Source organism: Polyodon spathula, unplaced genomic scaffold (genome assembly GCF_017654505.1).
Source record: "Polyodon spathula isolate WHYD16114869_AA unplaced genomic scaffold, ASM1765450v1 scaffolds_829, whole genome shotgun sequence".
Taxonomy (NCBI): Eukaryota; Metazoa; Chordata; class Actinopteri; order Acipenseriformes; family Polyodontidae; genus Polyodon; species Polyodon spathula.
In genome coordinates this window covers 56,126-75,181 of record NW_024472316.1, presented here as the reverse complement: position 1 = coordinate 75,181, position 19,056 = coordinate 56,126, and the positions used below count along the sequence as shown (strand labels likewise).

The 19,056-nt window shown below is 44.7% G+C and overlaps 1 protein-coding gene across 2 annotated transcripts; it reads right to left on the bottom strand.

The window, feature by feature from the left end:
* Positions 1-2,049: 2,049 nt before the first annotated feature.
* On the bottom strand, positions 2,050-16,574 carry suox (sulfite oxidase). 2 transcript variants are annotated; one of them, XM_041241917.1, is made up of 4 exons: positions 16,428-16,574; positions 10,903-10,971; positions 4,991-5,162; positions 2,050-4,316 (listed from the first exon to the last, which is right to left on the bottom strand). In XM_041241917.1, exons 2-4 carry the CDS (start codon positions 10,959-10,961, stop codon positions 2,820-2,822), a joined length of 1,728 nt encoding a protein of 575 aa, XP_041097851.1. In that variant the 5' UTR covers positions 10,962-10,971; positions 16,428-16,574; the 3' UTR covers positions 2,050-2,819. The 2 variants fall into 2 exon arrangements, with proteins under 2 accessions (XP_041097851.1, XP_041097853.1); XM_041241919.1 differs by lacking the exons at positions 10,903-10,971; positions 16,428-16,574 and adding an exon at positions 8,039-8,114.
* Between the last annotated feature and the right edge of the window lie 2,482 nt (positions 16,575-19,056).

Genomic DNA, 19,056 nt, shown 5'->3' with positions numbered 1-19,056 from the left:
GGGGGTTTACAATTCAGTGTTGCAATTGCATTTCATTCACTTTCTACAACACATGTATAACTACGCAAAAATCAACAGATACACACACAAGGTTGGTACGAGTCACAGACCTTTGACAGTTTGCAGATGCAACGCCCGCAGGGCTGCAGGATTGCATTTGTCATTCTTACTCCACGCATTTCCAATCCTATGAGGGTCGCTTGTATAGTTTTGCTCATTTTAAGATTTCTTAAGAACATAAGAAAGTTTACAAACGAGAGGAGGCCATTCGGCCCATCTTGCTCGTTTGGTTGTTAGTAGCTTATTGATCCCAAAATCTCATCAAGCAGCTTCTTGAAGGATCCCAGGGTGTCAGCTTCAACAACATTACTGGGGAGCTGATTCCAGACCCTCACAATTCTCTGTGTAAAAAAGTGCCTCCTATTTTCTGTTCTGACTTTCTTACTTTGTGTCCATGTATTATTGTGAGCGGCGTCTTTAAACGAGACCCCATTCTGGAGCTATCTCACTTGTACCCCCTGGTCACTTCATCTTCACGGTGCCTTCTGGATAAAAGCAAGTTAATGAATGAAAGCCGACCAGTCAGCAGGGGAAGCAGCTCATTGGTTATTGATGGGAAAGAACACACCGAAGGGGCGGGGAAAATCTCACTGTCCGGGTATGGGGCGGTTTTTCAAAACTTTTAATCAGAATCAAAGTGATCTGAATTTTATAATCCTGTATCTTCTGATCGAGTAGGCTAGTTCTTAATTTGTTATTTTTTTCTTTTAAGAGGCCTTATTTATGATATAACCTAATTTAACAAAATAAATAAGTTTGTAATAATAATGATTAATACACACATACATGCAACTTTTGAATGATGTATATGCGTTTTTAGACCCCCTTCCTCGTCGATCGGGAGTCCAGCATCTCAGACGAGCTTTAAGGAGGCGTGTGCTTTTTGATTAAAGCTATACCACTAAATACGTATTTACCTTTTTGCTTACTTGGATACAAAACTTAAATATGTAAATAGTATACTATAACACTATTTGGATGTGCGTTTGCTAAGAGAATTCAAACAAAATATCGCTGTTCTATGATCTTTCAATCCGCCTCTGCAGTAGGATCACAATAATCCTGATATTTTGAATCAAAGTAATCCTGATCTGCTCTTTAAACTCTGAAAACCCAACTGCAACATTTAATAATCGTGATTACAAGAGCGATCGGATTACCAAAACGAAATCCGATCACAGTAATCCTAATCGCATTTCGATGTTTTGAAAAACCCAATTGCACAATATAATCCAGACCAAAAGCGGAAATCCGATTAACAAAGTTTTGAAAAGGCGGCCCCTGGTGAAATAACCCGTACAAGACAGTCCGAAGCACGGCTTCCAAACAGTTTTCTTGAACCTGAAGTTTCCTGACTTTAAAAGCACTCTGTTCTAATAATGTGTAATATATCACTGGAGTTGAGACGGCTTTTCTACCCCCAGTGGATGGATGCATTGAGAATACAAGGGCTGGACAAAAAAATATTCAAGCATGACCCCATTGCAGTGAGTAAGGTGCAGGGTGACACCGTGTGGCCAGGTGGCGCTGGTTTAACATGGCGTGTGCTTAAATGGAGACACGGGACCATTCCTTAATAGCGATTCCATGAAAGTGTGTCCTCCAAAACTGCAAATGTTTTATTTATTTATTTATTTATTTAACTAATGCAGCCCAGTCCTGTCTTGTCATGTTACTCGATACAAATGTCACTGGTTACGTGATTCCAGAAGGAGCATAATACTTCGCCACAAGGGGGCATCAAAACATTTTTTTTAATCAAATCAAGCCCACAGTAGAAAGCCCATTCTCTCTCCTTTGTGAGCACGAACACACAGTACTATTTTAATGAGTTAATGATTAACAGTGATTTGGGTACAATCTTTGCTTTAGGGATTGATAATGCATCAATGTGCACGAGAGAGAGAGGGTGGGGCAGAAAACTCCTACGAGCTACAATGTAATTCTGACCCACACCCCCAATTACAAAAATGAACAATACAAATCATAAAGACTCAAAAAGATATTCTCTTTACTTGACTGGTTTTCATCTGGACTTGTGCTCTGTGGAACTCAGTGGATGACCAAACTGCTTGGGAGGACTGCACCTGGGGTATTCCTTGAGTCTGCTGTTCTTCGTTCCGGGGTATTCCTTGAGTCTGCTGTTCTTCGTTCCGGGGTATTCCTTGAGTCTGCTGTTCTTCGTTCCGGGGTATTCCCTGAGTCTGCTGTTCTTCGTTCCGGGGTATTCCTGAGTCTGCTGTTCTTCATTCTTGGGTATTCCCTGAGTCTGCTGTTCTTCATTCTGGGGTATTCCTTGAGTGTGCTGTTCTTCGTTCTGGGGTATTCCTTGAGTCTGCTGTTCTTTGTTCTGGGGTATTCCTAGAACTACCCTTAACACCCCCCTCCCCCCTTTTTTACAGCCTGTATATCTGAAGTGCTTCATACAATTTGTCTTAATGAACCTTGATCAAGATAAAAAGCAGCTGCTGCTCACTGATCTTGGGTCAGTTATATATGGTTGCTTTGATTATACAGGCTGAACTGGCTATACAGTCAGTTTATTGTTTTAAAGCACTTATATAGACCAAGTGTTAAATTCACCCAGAGTTTGATCAGTACAGAGAGTTATCAGCAAACTATACCGACCCTCAGCTGAGCAATACAGGCCGATAGAAGGGCACTTCTGAAGTTATACAGACTTGAACTGGGCAGCCCTGCACTAAACCCCATTCAACCTTATTCATTGGTTGTCTCCCTGCTGAGTCCCCTATCTCTGTCTAGTCTTTCTTCACAGAGACTCTCACTCGGTGCCAAGCATTGCTCAACACTCCCCTCAGGTTCCAGATGGGGGCGACAGAGTCCGGCTGCATGTTGTAGCTGTTGTCCACAGCCTTGCACACAATCTCCAGCTGTTCACCCTCCTGGGGAAAGGGGGCGCTCAGCTCCCACAGCTTCCAGGCCCAAGCCTGGCCCACAGGCGGCGCATCCTCCCCGCTCCGCAGTGTGGCCACTTGCCACGTTTTGCCCCCGTCAAGAGAAACGTCCACCCTGACCACTTCCCTGCCTCCCCCGCTCCAGGCGTACCCTCTCACGGTCACCTGCTCCCCGCTCCTCTCCAGCAGCGCCCCGTCTCGTGGCTCCGTGATCGCAGACTGGATCGGGAGCTCCTGGATGGCCGGGGCTGACTTGAAGTCCACCGTGTCCCAGTCCACGGAGGGGGAGAAGCCTTTGTAATCGTTCTGCTGCCAGTGGCTCTTGCTCTCTTCGGCACTCACGATGATTTTGCCAAGCCATTTCACGTTCCTGGCTCCCACTATCCCCGGCACCACCGCCCTGAGCGGAAAGCCGTGATCCCTGGGCAGCTCCTCCCCGTTCATCTCGTAAGCCAGCAGCACGTCTCCATCGTCAGCGAGGGCCTTGCGGAGCGGGATGGAGGCCCCGTAGGGAGTCCCGGAGACATCCTTGTCCAGGCCTTCAAACTGCACGTGTTGGGCGGAACCCCCGTGGCGGTATCCCGCATGCTCCAGGACCTCGCGCAGCCGCGCCCCTCCCCACTGGGCGTTGCTGATGGCCGCGATGCCCCAGTCCAGCCCCTTCACCTGCTTGATCTTATTCATCTCCGACCGCCTGTTCCCCGCGCACTGCAGAGTGGCCGTCACAGTGTGCTTGGGGAACTTGGTCTTGAGATCTTCCAGGGTTAGGGACAGAGCCTTGGGAATGCCTTCCCCGGAAATCTCTAGCCGATACCTCTCCGGGTCCACCTCGGGGACGGGGAGATGGTTCCTCTTGAAGAAGAAGACGTTTGGCGTGAGGAAGTTCTCAGACAGGATTTCCGAGGGCGGCTCTGCATTGAAAGGCTTCAGGCTGTTGATTTTGAGAGCCGGGTGTCTGGGAGGGTCGCTGGCGTACGGGTCTGAAATTGACCCCGATCCTTTCGTCTTGTCTTCAGGGCTCAGCTCCCCCACTTTGTACTCTGCTAGGATCTCCAGCACATGCTCCTGGTTGTGAACAGCGTACATTGCCCAGAAGGGCTCAAGGGCACCCCCTGCTGCTAGCATGATCTTACTGCCCCCGGGGTGCAGCCCTACAAACTCTGTGATGTCATAAACGCTGTCCCCAAAGGTCACCCACACCCCGTCCTGCATCGTCCTGTGTTTGGTGACCTCTTCCCGGGTGAAGATAGGGTACGCTGGAGCCGCTGTATCTGGGAAGACAGCGTCCCCTCCTCTGCCTGTGGAGTCGGCCAACTGCTCCACTGAGGCTGCTTGCTCCTCCTGGCAAAACAAGACAAAGGGCGGGCTGTGATTGGAAAATAAAAAGAATCTTACCATGATACAAACTGCCTGGAGGGGTTTGGTAGGTACCGATATCACAATATAGCTTTCCTCAAAATGGAAAAAGCAGCATGAATTAAAGCACTGTTCTTGCCAACATTTCTAGAGAAGGCTTCTTTTCTAGCGATTTATCCTCTACAACGAACAGCACAGCAGGGTTTGAAACTCTCACAAGACCTGCACACAGTCTTGGGTTTCAGAGCTTCTCTAGTTGAGGTATGTTATTGACATGAGCTGGTGTCAGGAGTTTTAGGCCTCTGGGAAATACGCTCTGTATGAAGAGATCACAGCATGAGTAAGTCACAGCTTTGATTGTGTGTAGGTTTATCAATAGCAGTTGTGCGTGCAGCTATAAGTGAGGAACAGTGTATTTAACATCAAACTCCTGGCAGCTGATTGTTTAAATAATGTACTTTATCGAGGGCATTTGAGAGCAGGACTGTGTGCAGGGTTAGTCCTGCTAGTGTTTCAGCACCATGCCATTGTACAGTGCAGTGTGTGGTATTACAGCACCACTGGCTGCAGTCTTTGCAAAAACAAATAAAGCATTAAAAGGGGGTGGAAATGATCCATTCATTCATTCTGTGTTCTTTCTAGTCCTCTCCCCTCCTCACCAGTCTGTGGTACAGTCCGAATGCCAGCACCATGCCAGTCCCTGCCGCCAGCCCTGCCACCATGTGCTGCCATCGTGGATTCCTGTCTCTGCCGCCCTCGCCGCTGTGCCAGCGCACACAGCCTTTGTCCGCACAGACCTGTGGGTAAGACAGCGGGGTCCGCACCAGCAGCCTAAACAAACAGAACACCCAGTTTATAGAAAACTCTAGGCATCGGAGAGCCAGCAAACTCAACACAGTCTAGTATAGAGAACTCTGTACTGGGGATCTGAGAGCCAGCTAATTCATTACAGTCTAGTATAGAGAACTCAGTGCTGTACTGGGGATCTGAGAGCCAGCTAATTCAATACAGTCTAGTATAGAGAACTCAGCGCTGTACTGGGGATCTGAGAGCCAGCTAATTCAATACAGTCTAGTATAGAGAACTCAGTGCTGTACTGGGGATCTGAGAGCAGCTAATTCAATACAGTCTAGTATAGAGAACTCAGTGCTGTACTGGGGATCTGAGAGCAGCTAATTCAATACAGTCTAGTGATCTAGAGAACTCAGTGCTGTACTGGGGATCTGAGAGCAGCTAATTCAATACAGTCTAGTATAGAGAACTCAGTGCTGTACTGGGGATCTGAGAGCCAGCTAATTCAATACAGTCTAGTATAGAGAACTCAGTGCTGTACTGGGGATCTGAGAGCAGCTAATTCAATACAGTCTAGTATAGAGAACTCAGCGCTGTACTGGGGATCTGAGAGCAGCTAATTCAATACAGTCTAGTGTAGAGAACTCAGTTCTGTACTGGGGATCTGAGAGAAAGCTAATTCAATACAGTACTAGTGGATCTTGCAGCCAGCAAATATGGCAGTAAAAAATGATTGAGAAATGTTTTGAATGTAATTATTTATTTATTTATTTATTTATTTAAATCAAAACTATCAAAGACTTTTGGCCGTAAAATCTGAAAGCCAGAAAATTCAATTCAGTATACATGACCAAAAACGAACAAAAGACGAAAAAAAACGTCAGTGCCCGATCTCTAATCATCCATGACATGCAGGCAGCCATTTTCAAAGAAGCGGGAGTCATTGTACCATACAGAGAGATCGCTTCTCTGCTTTGAATCTGCTGACTCTTCTTCAAGTCAGTCAGGTTTGTACTTTTGTACCTGTCTGTAGCAAGCTCATTTATCCCACCCAGATTCAAATGAACGCTAAACCACAAGACTCTCATTTTTTGTCGCATTATAAAGCACTCAGTCATAAGTGGAAAAACTAAAAGAAACTACAACAAATGTTTGACTGTTGATAAGACTTGGAGTCAGAACAGGTGTTACTTTTAGATTCTTTCCAACCCGTCTCACATTCAATCTGGCAAACTTACAAACGCTCACAGACGCTTTTCAGACCTTGTACCTAATTTTGGCTCTAATTTTGTGCCTGTTAAAGCATTACCTGGTTAATTACCACCATAGAAGAATCTGGAATCTCAAAGAGAGGAATTGCTAACAGAACTTCCAGGAACAATAGTTCCCAAGGTCAAAGACATTCACTGTCTATATTTGCATAGATCCACTGTTTGGTTATTCAATCAGTTATGTCAGCTTTACGTTATCTTTGTGCACTGAAACAATTTCACTGGCTACAGTCAACCCTGACCTGCGTAAATGACATTTGTTTTACTTTCCCTTACCTTTTTATGATATTGGCAAACGTTCTGAATTGCTCACAAACTGAGGCATAAAAAAATGATAGACAAAGAGAAGGAGATGTTATCTCTTTTATTGGATGAACTAAACAATAATTAATCACAAGCTTTCAAGACCTCAAAGGTCTCTTTTTCAGGTGAAACTTTCTTCTTCCCTAACTATGGCCAGATGGCTAAGCCGTTTACCAGCCCAACACGCTGGAGTCTAGCTTTACTAATAATCAGGAGCCTGGCAAACCTGCTCGGAGCTGATCGCTCTGATCACAGCATGAATAAGACACGCTGGAGTCTAGCTTTACTAATAATCAGGAGCCTGGCAAACCTGCTCGGAGCTGATCGCTCTGATCACAGCATGAATAAGACACGCTGGAGTCTAGCTTTACTAATAATCAGGAGCCTGGCAAACCTGCTCGGAGCTGATCGCTCTGATCACAGCATGAATAAGACACGCTGGAGTCTAGCTTTACTAATAATCAGGAGCCTGGCAAACCTGCTCGGAGCTGATCGCTCTGATCACAGCATGAATAAGACACGCTGGAGTCTAGCTTTACTAATAATCAGGAGCCTGGCAAACCTGCTCGGAGCTGATCGCTCTGATCACAGCATGAATAAGACACGCTGGAGTCTAGCTTTACTAATAATCAGGAGCCTGGCAAACCTGCTCGGAGCTGATCGCTCTGATCACAGCATGAATAAGACACGCTGGAGTCTAGCTTTACTAATAATCAGGAGCCTGGCAAACCTGCTCGGAGCTGATCGCTCTGATCACAGCATGAATAAGACACGCTGGAGTCTAGCTTTACTAATAAGTTTTTAAGCAGCTCTAAGGGAGAAAACACTTATTTAACATCAGAGTCCTGTCTCCTGCTCATTTCATTAAAAATGAAAAGCACACAGCTATAACCGGAATGAGAAAGCGCAAGAGGAAATAGCCGCTGGTGTGCTTTTCAAACATTGCTAACTGCTGTCTCCTGCTCATTTCATTAAAAATGAAAAGCACACAGCTATAACCGGAACGAGAAAGCGCGCTGGTGTGCGTCTCTATAGTGCTTTACCTGGACACGCGATTCAAAATGCGTCTCTATAGTGCTTTACCTGGACACGCGATTCAAAATGCGTCTCTATAGTGCTTTACCTGGACACGCGATTCAAAATGCGTCTCTATAGTGCTTTACCTGGACACGCGATTCAAAATGCGTCTCTATAGTGCTTTACCTGGACACGCGATTCAAAATGCGTCTCTATAGTGCTTTACCTGGACACGCGATTCAAAATTAATTCCTACACACAAAGAGGAGTGGAACCGCCTCTGAAGCTACTGCTGAACAAAGGGTTTCATCTAATGGGCGTTACCTTTAGCGGTTCATTACTTTTGTCCTCCATAAAAGTGAGAACACAGCACCCCAAGCTCCAGGCATGCAGTAACTCCCCAGTCAAAAGGTAGAAGAAATCATTTTCTAAGTAGCTGACAGCTAAGCTATCTGTGACACACTTTTGAATACTTTTTTTTTTTTTAAAGAAATGATTAACCCAGGCTGGACTTTATATATTTGCTTCAGGTTACTGAACTTCCAGGCTCCCTGTATTCAGCACAGAAGCACATCAGTACAGAAGGGGTTTGCCACTAAGACTTCTGTGCAAAATCCATTCAGTTCAAATCCCGAGGCCCAGAAAGGCGATGATTTTGAAGTTTTCTTTTTTAATTCCATTAACCAGGGGATTACAACGCCACAGCGCCCGCATGCAGGATTCCACAGGATCCTCCTTTTCAAGACGGACGGGCACAGTCGCTCACTGAGTTGACTTTACTCCCCAGTACCGCTTCACAATACAAAGCCAGTGTTTTCAAACCAGCCGGATACAGATAATGTTACAGCACACATTTCTGCTTCAGTTAGGGATTTACTTTCCAGTTTAACACACAGCGGCACAATTATTGCTTTGAGATTCACCTTTTATTAGGGAGCGCCCCTAAATCTCTTGTTTAGAAAGACACAGGGTATTAATGCTTGTGACAGAGTGGCCGTCTGCCGTGTGGGTGTGTGAATTCACTGACAGGAGATCGAGACGAGATCGAGAGACAGAGGCTGAAGTTCATACACACCCCGCAGGTGAACAGGATTTATTTACATATCAACACAATGAACAGCTCATGTGACACTACCAGCAATGGCAGCGCACGGAGCACATACAACACAGTGATCTATAATCTCTGAATTAATCTCCTCTGTTCAATAATGAACTAACACTGCTGAAGAGCTTGATCATGCCAGATAGGCAGCTAGGGCGGGCATGAGACGGGCGGATTCACGATGGATTACTCGACAGATTTTTTTTTTAACCAATCCCCCCCCCAAAAAGTTACAAAACTCACAAAAAGCCCTCCATCAGAGGGCTGTTACTTTTACATGATGTGCTGCAACATTTATACAGGCGAGACTGCATGGGTACAACATGTAGGAGAACATGGCAAAGACTTGCACTACACTGTACTGTAAAAACTACAGCTGTCCTCTATATTTGACCTGCATGTCTTACGATGCAGTGTTACAAAGGGCAGATCTTCTGAGCTCAGGTGGTCCAGCGCAGCACAGAGGCCCCAGGTAGGACTTCAGTAACCAAACTGAGCCGTGCCGTGCTTGAACTGAACCAAGGCACGTGAACTGTGATCTGGGACCGCAGTATAACTACATGGTTAAGGATTTGTGCTGTGTAATAATTGACCCACATCAACCTTGAGCGTTGTAGAATTGTATAATGAAAAATAACCACTGTGTGCTCACTCAAGCTTGGACAAACCTGATATTGGTGTTTTTCTGCCGTGTCGATGAAGGTAAGTCTAGATAGAGTGAAAGAGTCTCTCCCCAGCGTTGGACACAGTGTTATTAAAGAAAGTCTGTGTTCTGAACTGGTGCTCTCACTGCACTCAGGAGATAAGGAGAGTCTCTATCACCCTGTTATCAACACCACCAGTGGAATACAACTAATGCTAATCTCTGGGTCAATAAGCTGCATGCATCATGATATAGCATGATATGTGTTTACACTAGCTTGCAATTAATGAGTTAGTGGGCTGTCCCTCGCATGACTGATAACATAAGAAAGTTTATAAAACAAGAGGAGGCCATTCACCCCATCTTGCTCGTTTGGTTGTTAGTAGCTTATTGATCCCAGAATCTCATCAAGCAGCTTCCTGAAGGATCCCAGGGTGTCGGCTTCAACAACATTACTGGCGAGTTGGTTCCAGACCCTCACAATTCTCTGTGTAAAAAAAAAAGCACCTCCTATTTTCTGTTCTGAATGCCCCTTTGTCTAATCTCCATTTGTGATCCCTGGCCCTTGTTTATTTTTTCAGGTCGAAGAAGTCCCTTGGGTCGACATTGTCAAATCAGATCGCTGAGTAGTCTTTGTTCAAGACTGAATAGATTCGATTCTTTAAGCCTGTCTGCATGTGACATGCCTTTTAAACCCAGAATAATTCTGGTCGCTCTTCTTTGCACTCTTTCTAGAGCAGCAATATCCTTTTAGCAGCGAGGTGACCAGAACTGAACACAGTATTCTAGACGAGGTCTTACTAACGCACTGTAAAGTTTTATCTCTAGGAGTCCATTACTTACAGACCACAGCACAGATTACTAGTTTTACAACATATGACTACAACTACTACTAGCTGATTAAGTAGACTGTCAAGTTACATTTTTGTTGAACTGGTCTTTTTGTCTGCTTCCACTGGTGGAGAGTCCTTGGGTTCATATAGAAACGAGGTGGAGAGCCCCCCCCCATATATATAAAGCTACCTGTTATTCAGAGTGGCTCTATTATCCCAATCACTGGTCTCTAAAAAAGGGCAGATTTACTGAGCTCAAGTTGAAGGAGGTGCTATGCATCTTCAGTAAGAGAATCAACGGGTGTTCGATCTAAGCTAAGGCACATACTGTGTGTGATACTGGTTTCACCCGAGGCTGTGGTCCAGTATAACTGCATGGCTATAATGACACGTTTAGCATTAAAAGCATCAGGGTGTGGATGGTTTGGTTTTATGCTGCATAATACGTGGTTGGCTATCTGAGCTCCAATTGGCTACAACGACCTTGATTGTAGTAGAACCCTAAACAATCAGCTGTAGTCACAGTCAAGTGAATGCGAGTGGCTACCATCTCCAAAATACTAGAGTATGGATAAACGTGGTAAAACGTGAACCCGCCCCCGTACTGTACCTCTGTGTCCTGTAGAGGCAGCGCCCTGCCGGCCCGAGAGCATGCTTCAGAAACAGCATCCCTGCCAGTCTGTCAGGAAGAGAGAAAGACACAAGCTGAGAGCTGCCACCAAGGGTCCCCATCCTGTAAATGACGGAGTTAGGGCTAGGCCACCACAAGAACAGCCTTTTCAGTTAAACGTTCACTACAATAAAGTTTTTATTTTCTGTCCGTGTTTAAACGTTCCTTGCAGCCCTAGACTTACAGCAGATGTAGCCGTCTCTCAGAACAACGGCAAGTATGTTCTTCCCTGTTTTATACGTTTAGAAATGTTTGACATAAGTACATAAGAAAATATATCATCTTAACTGTCAAGTCACTCCTTAAAGGGTCAAGACTGTTTCTAACCCAGCCCTCAGCACTCTGCGTACAGCACTGTCTGGTGTTCTCAGTTCTGTTAAGGCACAGCCTTCAGGTTATTTTAAACTCCTTTTAAGACTTCAGTCAAGCCCCCCCACACCCCCCAGTTGTTCTTTGTTCTAAATCTTTTCAGAATCAGTGAACCAGGGGACACTTTTGCTGCTACAGCTAGCAAGCAGAAACAACGAATCTAGAATTACAGGGAACCCACACAATAGGAACTTAAAACAGGTCAGAAAGAAAACAGCCCATCACAACGCACAGGAACAAAAGGGGAGTTTGTGTTGCAAAGGCTTGGGTCTAACCAGAAGAGCAGCTTTTTAAAAAGGACAAAGCGTCCTGCCTACAGACAAGCCGGTTTACTATCGGAGCACTCTATCAGCCATTTATCAGCGTTATTAATGGATCTTTTTTTATAGCGCTGATAAAGAATGTCATAAATAGAGTAGCAGCTTGGCACATGGAGGACAGATTGTTCTAGGGCTGGGGTTTCCATAGCTATGCTGGGCTGGAGTCCCACACATACCTGACCTGGGACTGCTGGGGGCAGAGCTGAGATCAGGCTGGTTTTGAAACCTGCAGTGGAGCTGCTGTATGACCCTGTGGGTCTCCAGGACCTCACTGAAAATGACTTTGGATTACAGACATGCTTTAGAAGGAGCTGTCTGCCTGACTGGATTTAACATGACCCTGACGGCAATGACAGAGGAGCACGACAGAGACTCCACACATCTCTTGTGGTCATGTTTGGGATGATCTTGAATGACAGATTTGTCATCACGATCCTCTGCCCACCAACTGAGTGACATTTCAATGACTGCACGGGCTCCAGTCCCTCGAGATCAGAGCACACACTGGCTCACGCAGGTGTTAGACGCAGGTCCTAATAAAGCGGCCAGGGCTTTCGCAATGTGGGCTGCAGCTACTGAAGCTTGGATAAGCAATATAGGGTAGCTGGAAGAGTTAGGATCTCATTGCGGATTACTGTAGGGTGTCTCAAGCCGGGGCTCCACTTGCCATTGACTGGAACTTGACTTGAAAGCAATTTTGATGGTGAATTTCTTTACATAGCGTATTCATTTACATAATCCTATTGTTATTCATTACTGAAACGGCATGCATACAGTTGATCTGTGACTTGTCATATCAGTGCCTGAAATGTGCATTGCGAGGTCATTCAGAGGGTTCACGTACAGACAAGTAAACACAGCACGACTGGTCTTTCAGGACACCTGACCAAAATGAAACCAAATAAATCCTCAATAATATTATTTGTTTGGTTAATGAAATTTAAGATTCGGCTTTCTCTGCCTTTTAAGAAATCACTATTTTCAGTTTTGAGCCGTTTTTATTCTGTACTCTAGATGTCTAAAACGAATTGCCAAGAAGAGTGTAAAATATAGGGCTCTGTTTCTAGGCAACGCATACGAACATTTCAGGCTTCCTCTGATGTTTTGTAAATACACAGATATTCTTGTTTTACTCTTCTGATGGTCTGTTTGCCTTAGGGGCTCTGCAGTAATCTACAGGGTTAACACAGCCTCTCAGAAACACACACACACGATGGTGTGATGTTATGTCTGGGAGAATTTACAGAAATGCTTGAAAGCTTCAAAATCTGTTTCTTATTAGTTCTTTTACTGCCTGCACCTGGTACCTGTTCACTTCCTGTGTTGTAGGTCAACATACGAGTGAAGCACAGGGTGCGATTATGTACCATTAAGGAGCAACAACTTTTAATCTTTATTGCATTTGAAATGTCTGCAACACCCAGATTAATGTACAAATAACAAGGACACAAACAAAAGCTAATCAACCAACACCAGTGATAACATTGTCTGCAGTAATAACAGGTAGGAACATAGATTTGAAATCCTGTTCCTCCTTTGGACAATACTACAGAACTGCAATCTACCCAGCACAGCCTAGCACATGTTTCTAGTGAAAGCCATTCCACAGGCAATGGACTGTTTCCAAGATCTGGCCATTCGTAAAACCACACGGGTGGGTCTGTGGCTTTGGAAGCAAACCAAATAAGGTGTGCAGCTATTCATTACGTTTAGTTCCTATTTAGTTAATGCTTTTTTTTTTTGTGTGTGTGTAATTTTCAAATTGTGTGAATAAAAGCCCAGATCACAATTGCAGTCCTCAAAGTCCAGATCATCTAGTCTTGGTTCCACCTGCTCCAAGGCCCTGTCCGCACTATGCCTTTAAACCGGTTTAAAAGAGCTAAATTCGGTTAGTGCCTGCGATACCCAGCGTTTAATGCCGGACTCGAGACCGCCTCACAGGGCAGTCCTGAGTCCGGTTCCAAGTCAGGTTTCATCAGGTAGTGCGGTTTGTCAGAAGTGTGGATGCTGTAATAACCAAACACGATTTTTGGTGTATCCTCCAATATCCCAGAATGCTTTCTGATTTGTTTTGGTGCGTGGACATTACAAATACAGCACTCAGAACAGGCGCCTGAAGGAGTTGAGAATGACTATCAATACTGCTCTACTATGTACAAGTTCTGGGGCTTGTTGTAATATGGTGGATCATGGAGTGCCATGATCATCCCACTCATCCCCACTGCTCTATCCACACTGCTCTATCTCATCCCCACTGCTCTACATCATCCCCACTGCTCTATCTCATCCCCACTGCTCTATCCACACCGCTCTACATCATCCCCACTGCTCTACATCATCCCCACTGCTCTACATCATCCCCACTGCTCTACATCATCCCCACCGCTCTACATCATCCCCACTGCTCTATCCACACTGCTCTACATCATCCCCACTGCTCTATCCCCACTGCTCTACATCATCCCCACTGCTCTATCCACACCGCTCTACATCATCCCACTGCTCTACTGCTCTCATCATCCACACTGCTCTACATCATCCCCACTGCTCTATCCACACCGCTCTACATCATCCCCACTGCTCTACATCATCCCCACTGCTCATCCATCCCCACTGCTCTACATCATCCCCACTGCTCTACATCATCCCCACTGCTCTATCCCACACCGCTCTACATCATCCCCACTGCTCTACATCATCCCCACTGCTCATCCCCACTGCTCATCCCCACTGCTCTACATCATCCCCACTGCTCTCTACACTGCTCTCATCCCCACTGCTCTACATCATCCCCACTGCTCTACATCATCCCCACTGCTCTATCCCCACCGCTCTACATCATCCCCACCGCTCTACATCATCCCCACTGCTCTACATCATCCCCACCGCTCTACATCATCCCCATCCACACCGCTCTACATCATCCCCACTGCTCTACATCATCCCCACTGCTCTATCCACACCGCTCTACATCATCCCCACTGCTCTACATCATCCCCACTGCTCTATCCACACCGCTCTACATCATCCCCACTGCTCTATATCATCCCCACTGCTCTACATCATCCCCACTGCTCTACCTCATCCCCACTGCTCATCATCCCCACTGCTCTACATCATCCCCACTGCTCTACATCATCCCCACTGCTCTCCACACCGCTCTCATCCCCACTGCTCTACATCATCCCCACTGCTCTACATCATCCCCACTGCTCTACATCATCCCCACTGCTCTACATCATCCCCACTGCTCTACATCATCCCCACTGCTCTACATCATCCCCACTGCTCTACATCATCCCCACTGCTCTATCCCCACTGCTCTACATCATCCCCACTGCTCTATCCACACTGCTCTACATCATCCCCACCGCTCCCACTCATCCCCACTGCTCTACATCATCCCCACTGCTCTACATCATCCCCACTGCTCTACATCATCCCCACTGCTCTATCCACACCGCTCTACATCATCCCCACTGCTCTACATCATCCCCACTGCTCTACATCATCCCCACTGCTCTACATCATCCCCACTGCTCTATCCACACTGCTCTCTATCATCCCCACTGCTCTACCCACACTGCTCTATCCACACCACTCTATCTCATCAAGACCCTTAGCAGGTAACACTGCCCGCATCCACAGGCTTGATAACAATGAGACCATGCAAAGCTTAATCAGTCAAGCACACAGTTCAAGCCAAACCCCAAAGTAAGGAGGCAGGTTACAATGGTAACCTGAAGAACGTGCGAATGAATATCCATTGTTTGAACCACACCACCACCCCTACCTTTAAAAAAAAACAAACAAACAAAAACAAAACAAACAAACTAGTTGCAATCAGAGTCAATCGTGTTCCTGTAAATTCTTAATTCAAATTCCTTCGAAAGAACTGGAATTGCAAAACAGGAACTGCCCCTGACCGTGGTTACTGTGGTTCCCCAAAAATACAAAGCCGAATCTGCGCTTGCATTGTGATCCCCAGCGCTGCTGAATGGACTGGCTCAATGCCACCGTCGTGTTTCTCTTCTGGTAATGTAGAAACACAGTCTGTACAATGGATTCCGATCACTCTTTGATGCGGCATCACTTTACCCAGGAAATAAATTACCAGTCGGAGTCTCCCACATAAAGCTGGCTGCTCATTTTGTTTCCCATCTTGGCAATAGTTTCCTTCACTCGTGAAAATGTAACTTGCACTAAATTATAAACCCTGACTCGACTACACCCGCTGGCCACTTCTGAAATAAGCATTCTGAACTGCAAAGCTCTGCAGTACAATATAAAAACAACACTGCAGTGTACAAGACACAATAACTGCACACTGAGCGACAGCTAAACACACAACGAAGAAGGCAAATGCACAAAGCAACGAGACCCAACATTCAGGACAGCTTTTAACTTCAGCACTTGTCGTGCATCTGTGTAACTAGAGCAGTCTCAAATGTCGCTAAGTGTAGGAAGCAGACGCTGATATGGCCGTGTCGAATCTGCCTTCACTGTTTGCAAGGCGCTGTGCAATTCAATTTCTAATTGTCCAATGTGTGTATTTTATTTGATGCTACACTGTATTTACAACTGCGTTACAAGTGACAACAAAGTCATCACAAACTAAACATATGCTTTGCTGTTTTAAAAGTTATTTTTAAAACCCGAGGTCACCCGGATGCCTTCTGATTAGTGCATATATATTTTGGGAAATGCAGAAGAATTGCATGACAGTGTTTTCGAATATGAATATGTGTATAATGATCACGATCGATGCTTACTCACCCTATGCCCTCCCGGCTGCTTCTCTGCTCCAGAGTTTTCTGCTCCCCTCAGCTCAGCTCTACGCATGCTTGATATAGGAGCAAGCAGAAAACGCGGCGTGTCAATCATACTCCTCGCAAAATTAACCCTGTCCTCGCCACTCGCGACATTTGCACACAACTGCGATACATTTACATAGAAATTAAACGACATCGCAATTGCACGAAGCGCAAAGTACTGCATATGCATTTGTAAAGGCTTTTATTTGTTCAGTGTCCATTTTAAAGGCATTGTTCGTATAGGTTGGCCAATATAAATGGAACGGCATGTAATATTTAATATATGTATCTATGTATGCAGTCTATTAAAGAATATATATATATATATATATATATATATATATATATATATATATATATATATATATATATATATATATATATATATATAATGTAATGTATTGTATTATCTTTGAAATTAATATTATAAAGAAATACAAGTTTAACAGCTCTCGGTCGTAGTCGCTCTCAAATGCAATTATTTACTGTATTTGTTTTTCTCTCGTTTGAATTTGCTCTTACTGCCGATGTTATTGTATTTTATAACTGCTCTTATCTGTAATGCGATATTTTGTCACAATTGTAAATCGCCCTGGATAAGGGCGTCTGCTAAGAAATAAATAAAAACATAAAAACATGATAACTTCAACAAATTGACGAGTTATTCCCCTCGTATTGCATGATCAACCCCTTCCTTTGTTTGGTTTCTTCGGGTCCTGTTTTATTTTCATTCATTAGAGGCACGGAGATTTTAAAAGCACGTCTGTTTCATGGTTTCTAGTGACTTCCTGTGCTGCAGGTTACCTGCCCTGTCTGCAGCCGGTCCATTGCAGCGAGGCGGAGCTGCGCAGCGCTGGAAGATATTTAATTACCACTACAGCCTTTGAAATGCACCCATACTCCAAAAATAAAGCATCAAACAGCCAAAAGCGGGCTGAAATAAGAAGGGCTGGGCGGCAGTGATACAATTGCTAGTGCTAATAAGAGACTAGAAACAACTCCTGAACTCACAATAATTTACAACGGTTTGCCATGCTTTTAATATGCGTTACCACACACATCTGCGATCTACAATGCTTACCTATGCTTTACTCCACTTTGCTAAGCCTTTGCAATGGGGAACTTTTATAAGGCAACTGGAGTGTGCAAAACAAAACAATACTCTTATACGGAAAGTAACAGAGTACAGGGAAACTGCTTAATAGTATCGCTGGCTAATTCAGTCAGAGTATATCAGAAAACACATTTTGCTATTCACTCAGTTTTTGCTGCACTTAAAGTAATTGCAGCTAACCGAATTATCCCATCCACTGTCCATGCCATGCAAACGCATTCACGCTACAGGTCCTGCGTGCGAAAGAAATCTCTGTTTTAGCAATTTACATTTAAAAACAAATTAAAGAAATATCTGTCTGCACGCCTTGCCTCATGGTCACCTGGTGCGTGAAATTGCATAATTATATGCCTTATTTCCTGTCAGCAACCAATCAGCTGCTTCCCCTGTTGATTGACGTGCTTTGCAGACAGTAATATGCTTGAAAAACTGGTGCAATGACCCAGGAAGTGCAAGTGTAACCGCATTTCCTGGCAGACAAGGCAAGCAAACTGAGAACTTCCTTTTTCCCCCTAACTTAAAACCAATAGCATTGATATTTTTCATGCATTGATGTTAAACTACGGGCAGCAGCGTCCTGCTCCAGAGAATGCATTGCCAGCGCTTCCCATCGCAGGGTTGTTGGTTGCTTTCGTTTGTAATTCCAGCATGATCTGTTACTATGTTCACGTGTTTGGAAATGATTCTTTAGTATTTTGCTTATCCTGGATACAATTAAACCGTTTTAAACTGTATAATACTCTTTGACTCCTTGTTTAAAATCATGCCACATACAAGTTGAGGGACTAGTTAGCTAATGGACTTTTTTTTAGGCAAGACAGGCTAATCAATCCACTTGAATATCATTTTCGTTTGATCTTATGTAGAACTGAATTACTGCAAATATCCAGACATTAGAAACGGTGCGTTTTAGTTTGTTCAAAACATTTACTAATGAAGGAATGGAACAGAATAACAGAATCAACCAACGATCATTGGGGGTGCAGTTTTACAATATGAAGAACTTGTGAAAGAAAGGACAGAATGTTCCATCACACCCTTAGGTTGAGTCAGATGACCGGGGACAGAGGAAGGGTAGATGGAGAAGTGCTATGTTTGCTTAACCATAAAATGCTTGCTTAATCTTAACTGGTTTCTGAAATGAATACAACAAATGTAATGGAGGGGGGTGGGTTAGGGTTAGGCGTGCCAAATCCTGATGGGAGCAAGGGAGTTTATGTAGAAACTATATAACCCATGTGCATGCTTTACCCCGGTAGAATATTTTGATGACCACTGCAATAAACCTTTGATGCAACAATCGGTGTGATTGATTGTCTCTGATCATCGCTGCACTTCATTTTGCGACCCTACGCTAAGATCTGCAGCGCCATCTTGTGGTTTTGTTAAAAAATATCTTCACACGAATTCCCCTGTTCGGTATTGTGGGCGGGGCTGGAAGCTTTATGCATTATTAATGAGTTGGGCGGGGTTTATA

Bases quoted from the DNA above. Each gene is read 5' to 3' on its own strand.
- suox (XM_041241917.1), bottom strand. From the start codon at position 10,961: ATGCTGTTTCTGAAGCATGCTCTCGGGCCGGCAGGGCGCTGCCTCTAC. The intron at 5,163-10,902 runs GTACAGTACGGG...CTGTTTGTTTAG, and splicing joins TGCCTCTACAGGACACAGAG to GCTGCTGGTGCGGACCCCGC. The intron at 4,317-4,990 runs GTGAGGAGGGGA...TTGTTTTGCCAG, and splicing joins TCGGACTGTACCACAGACTG to GAGGAGCAAGCAGCCTCAGT.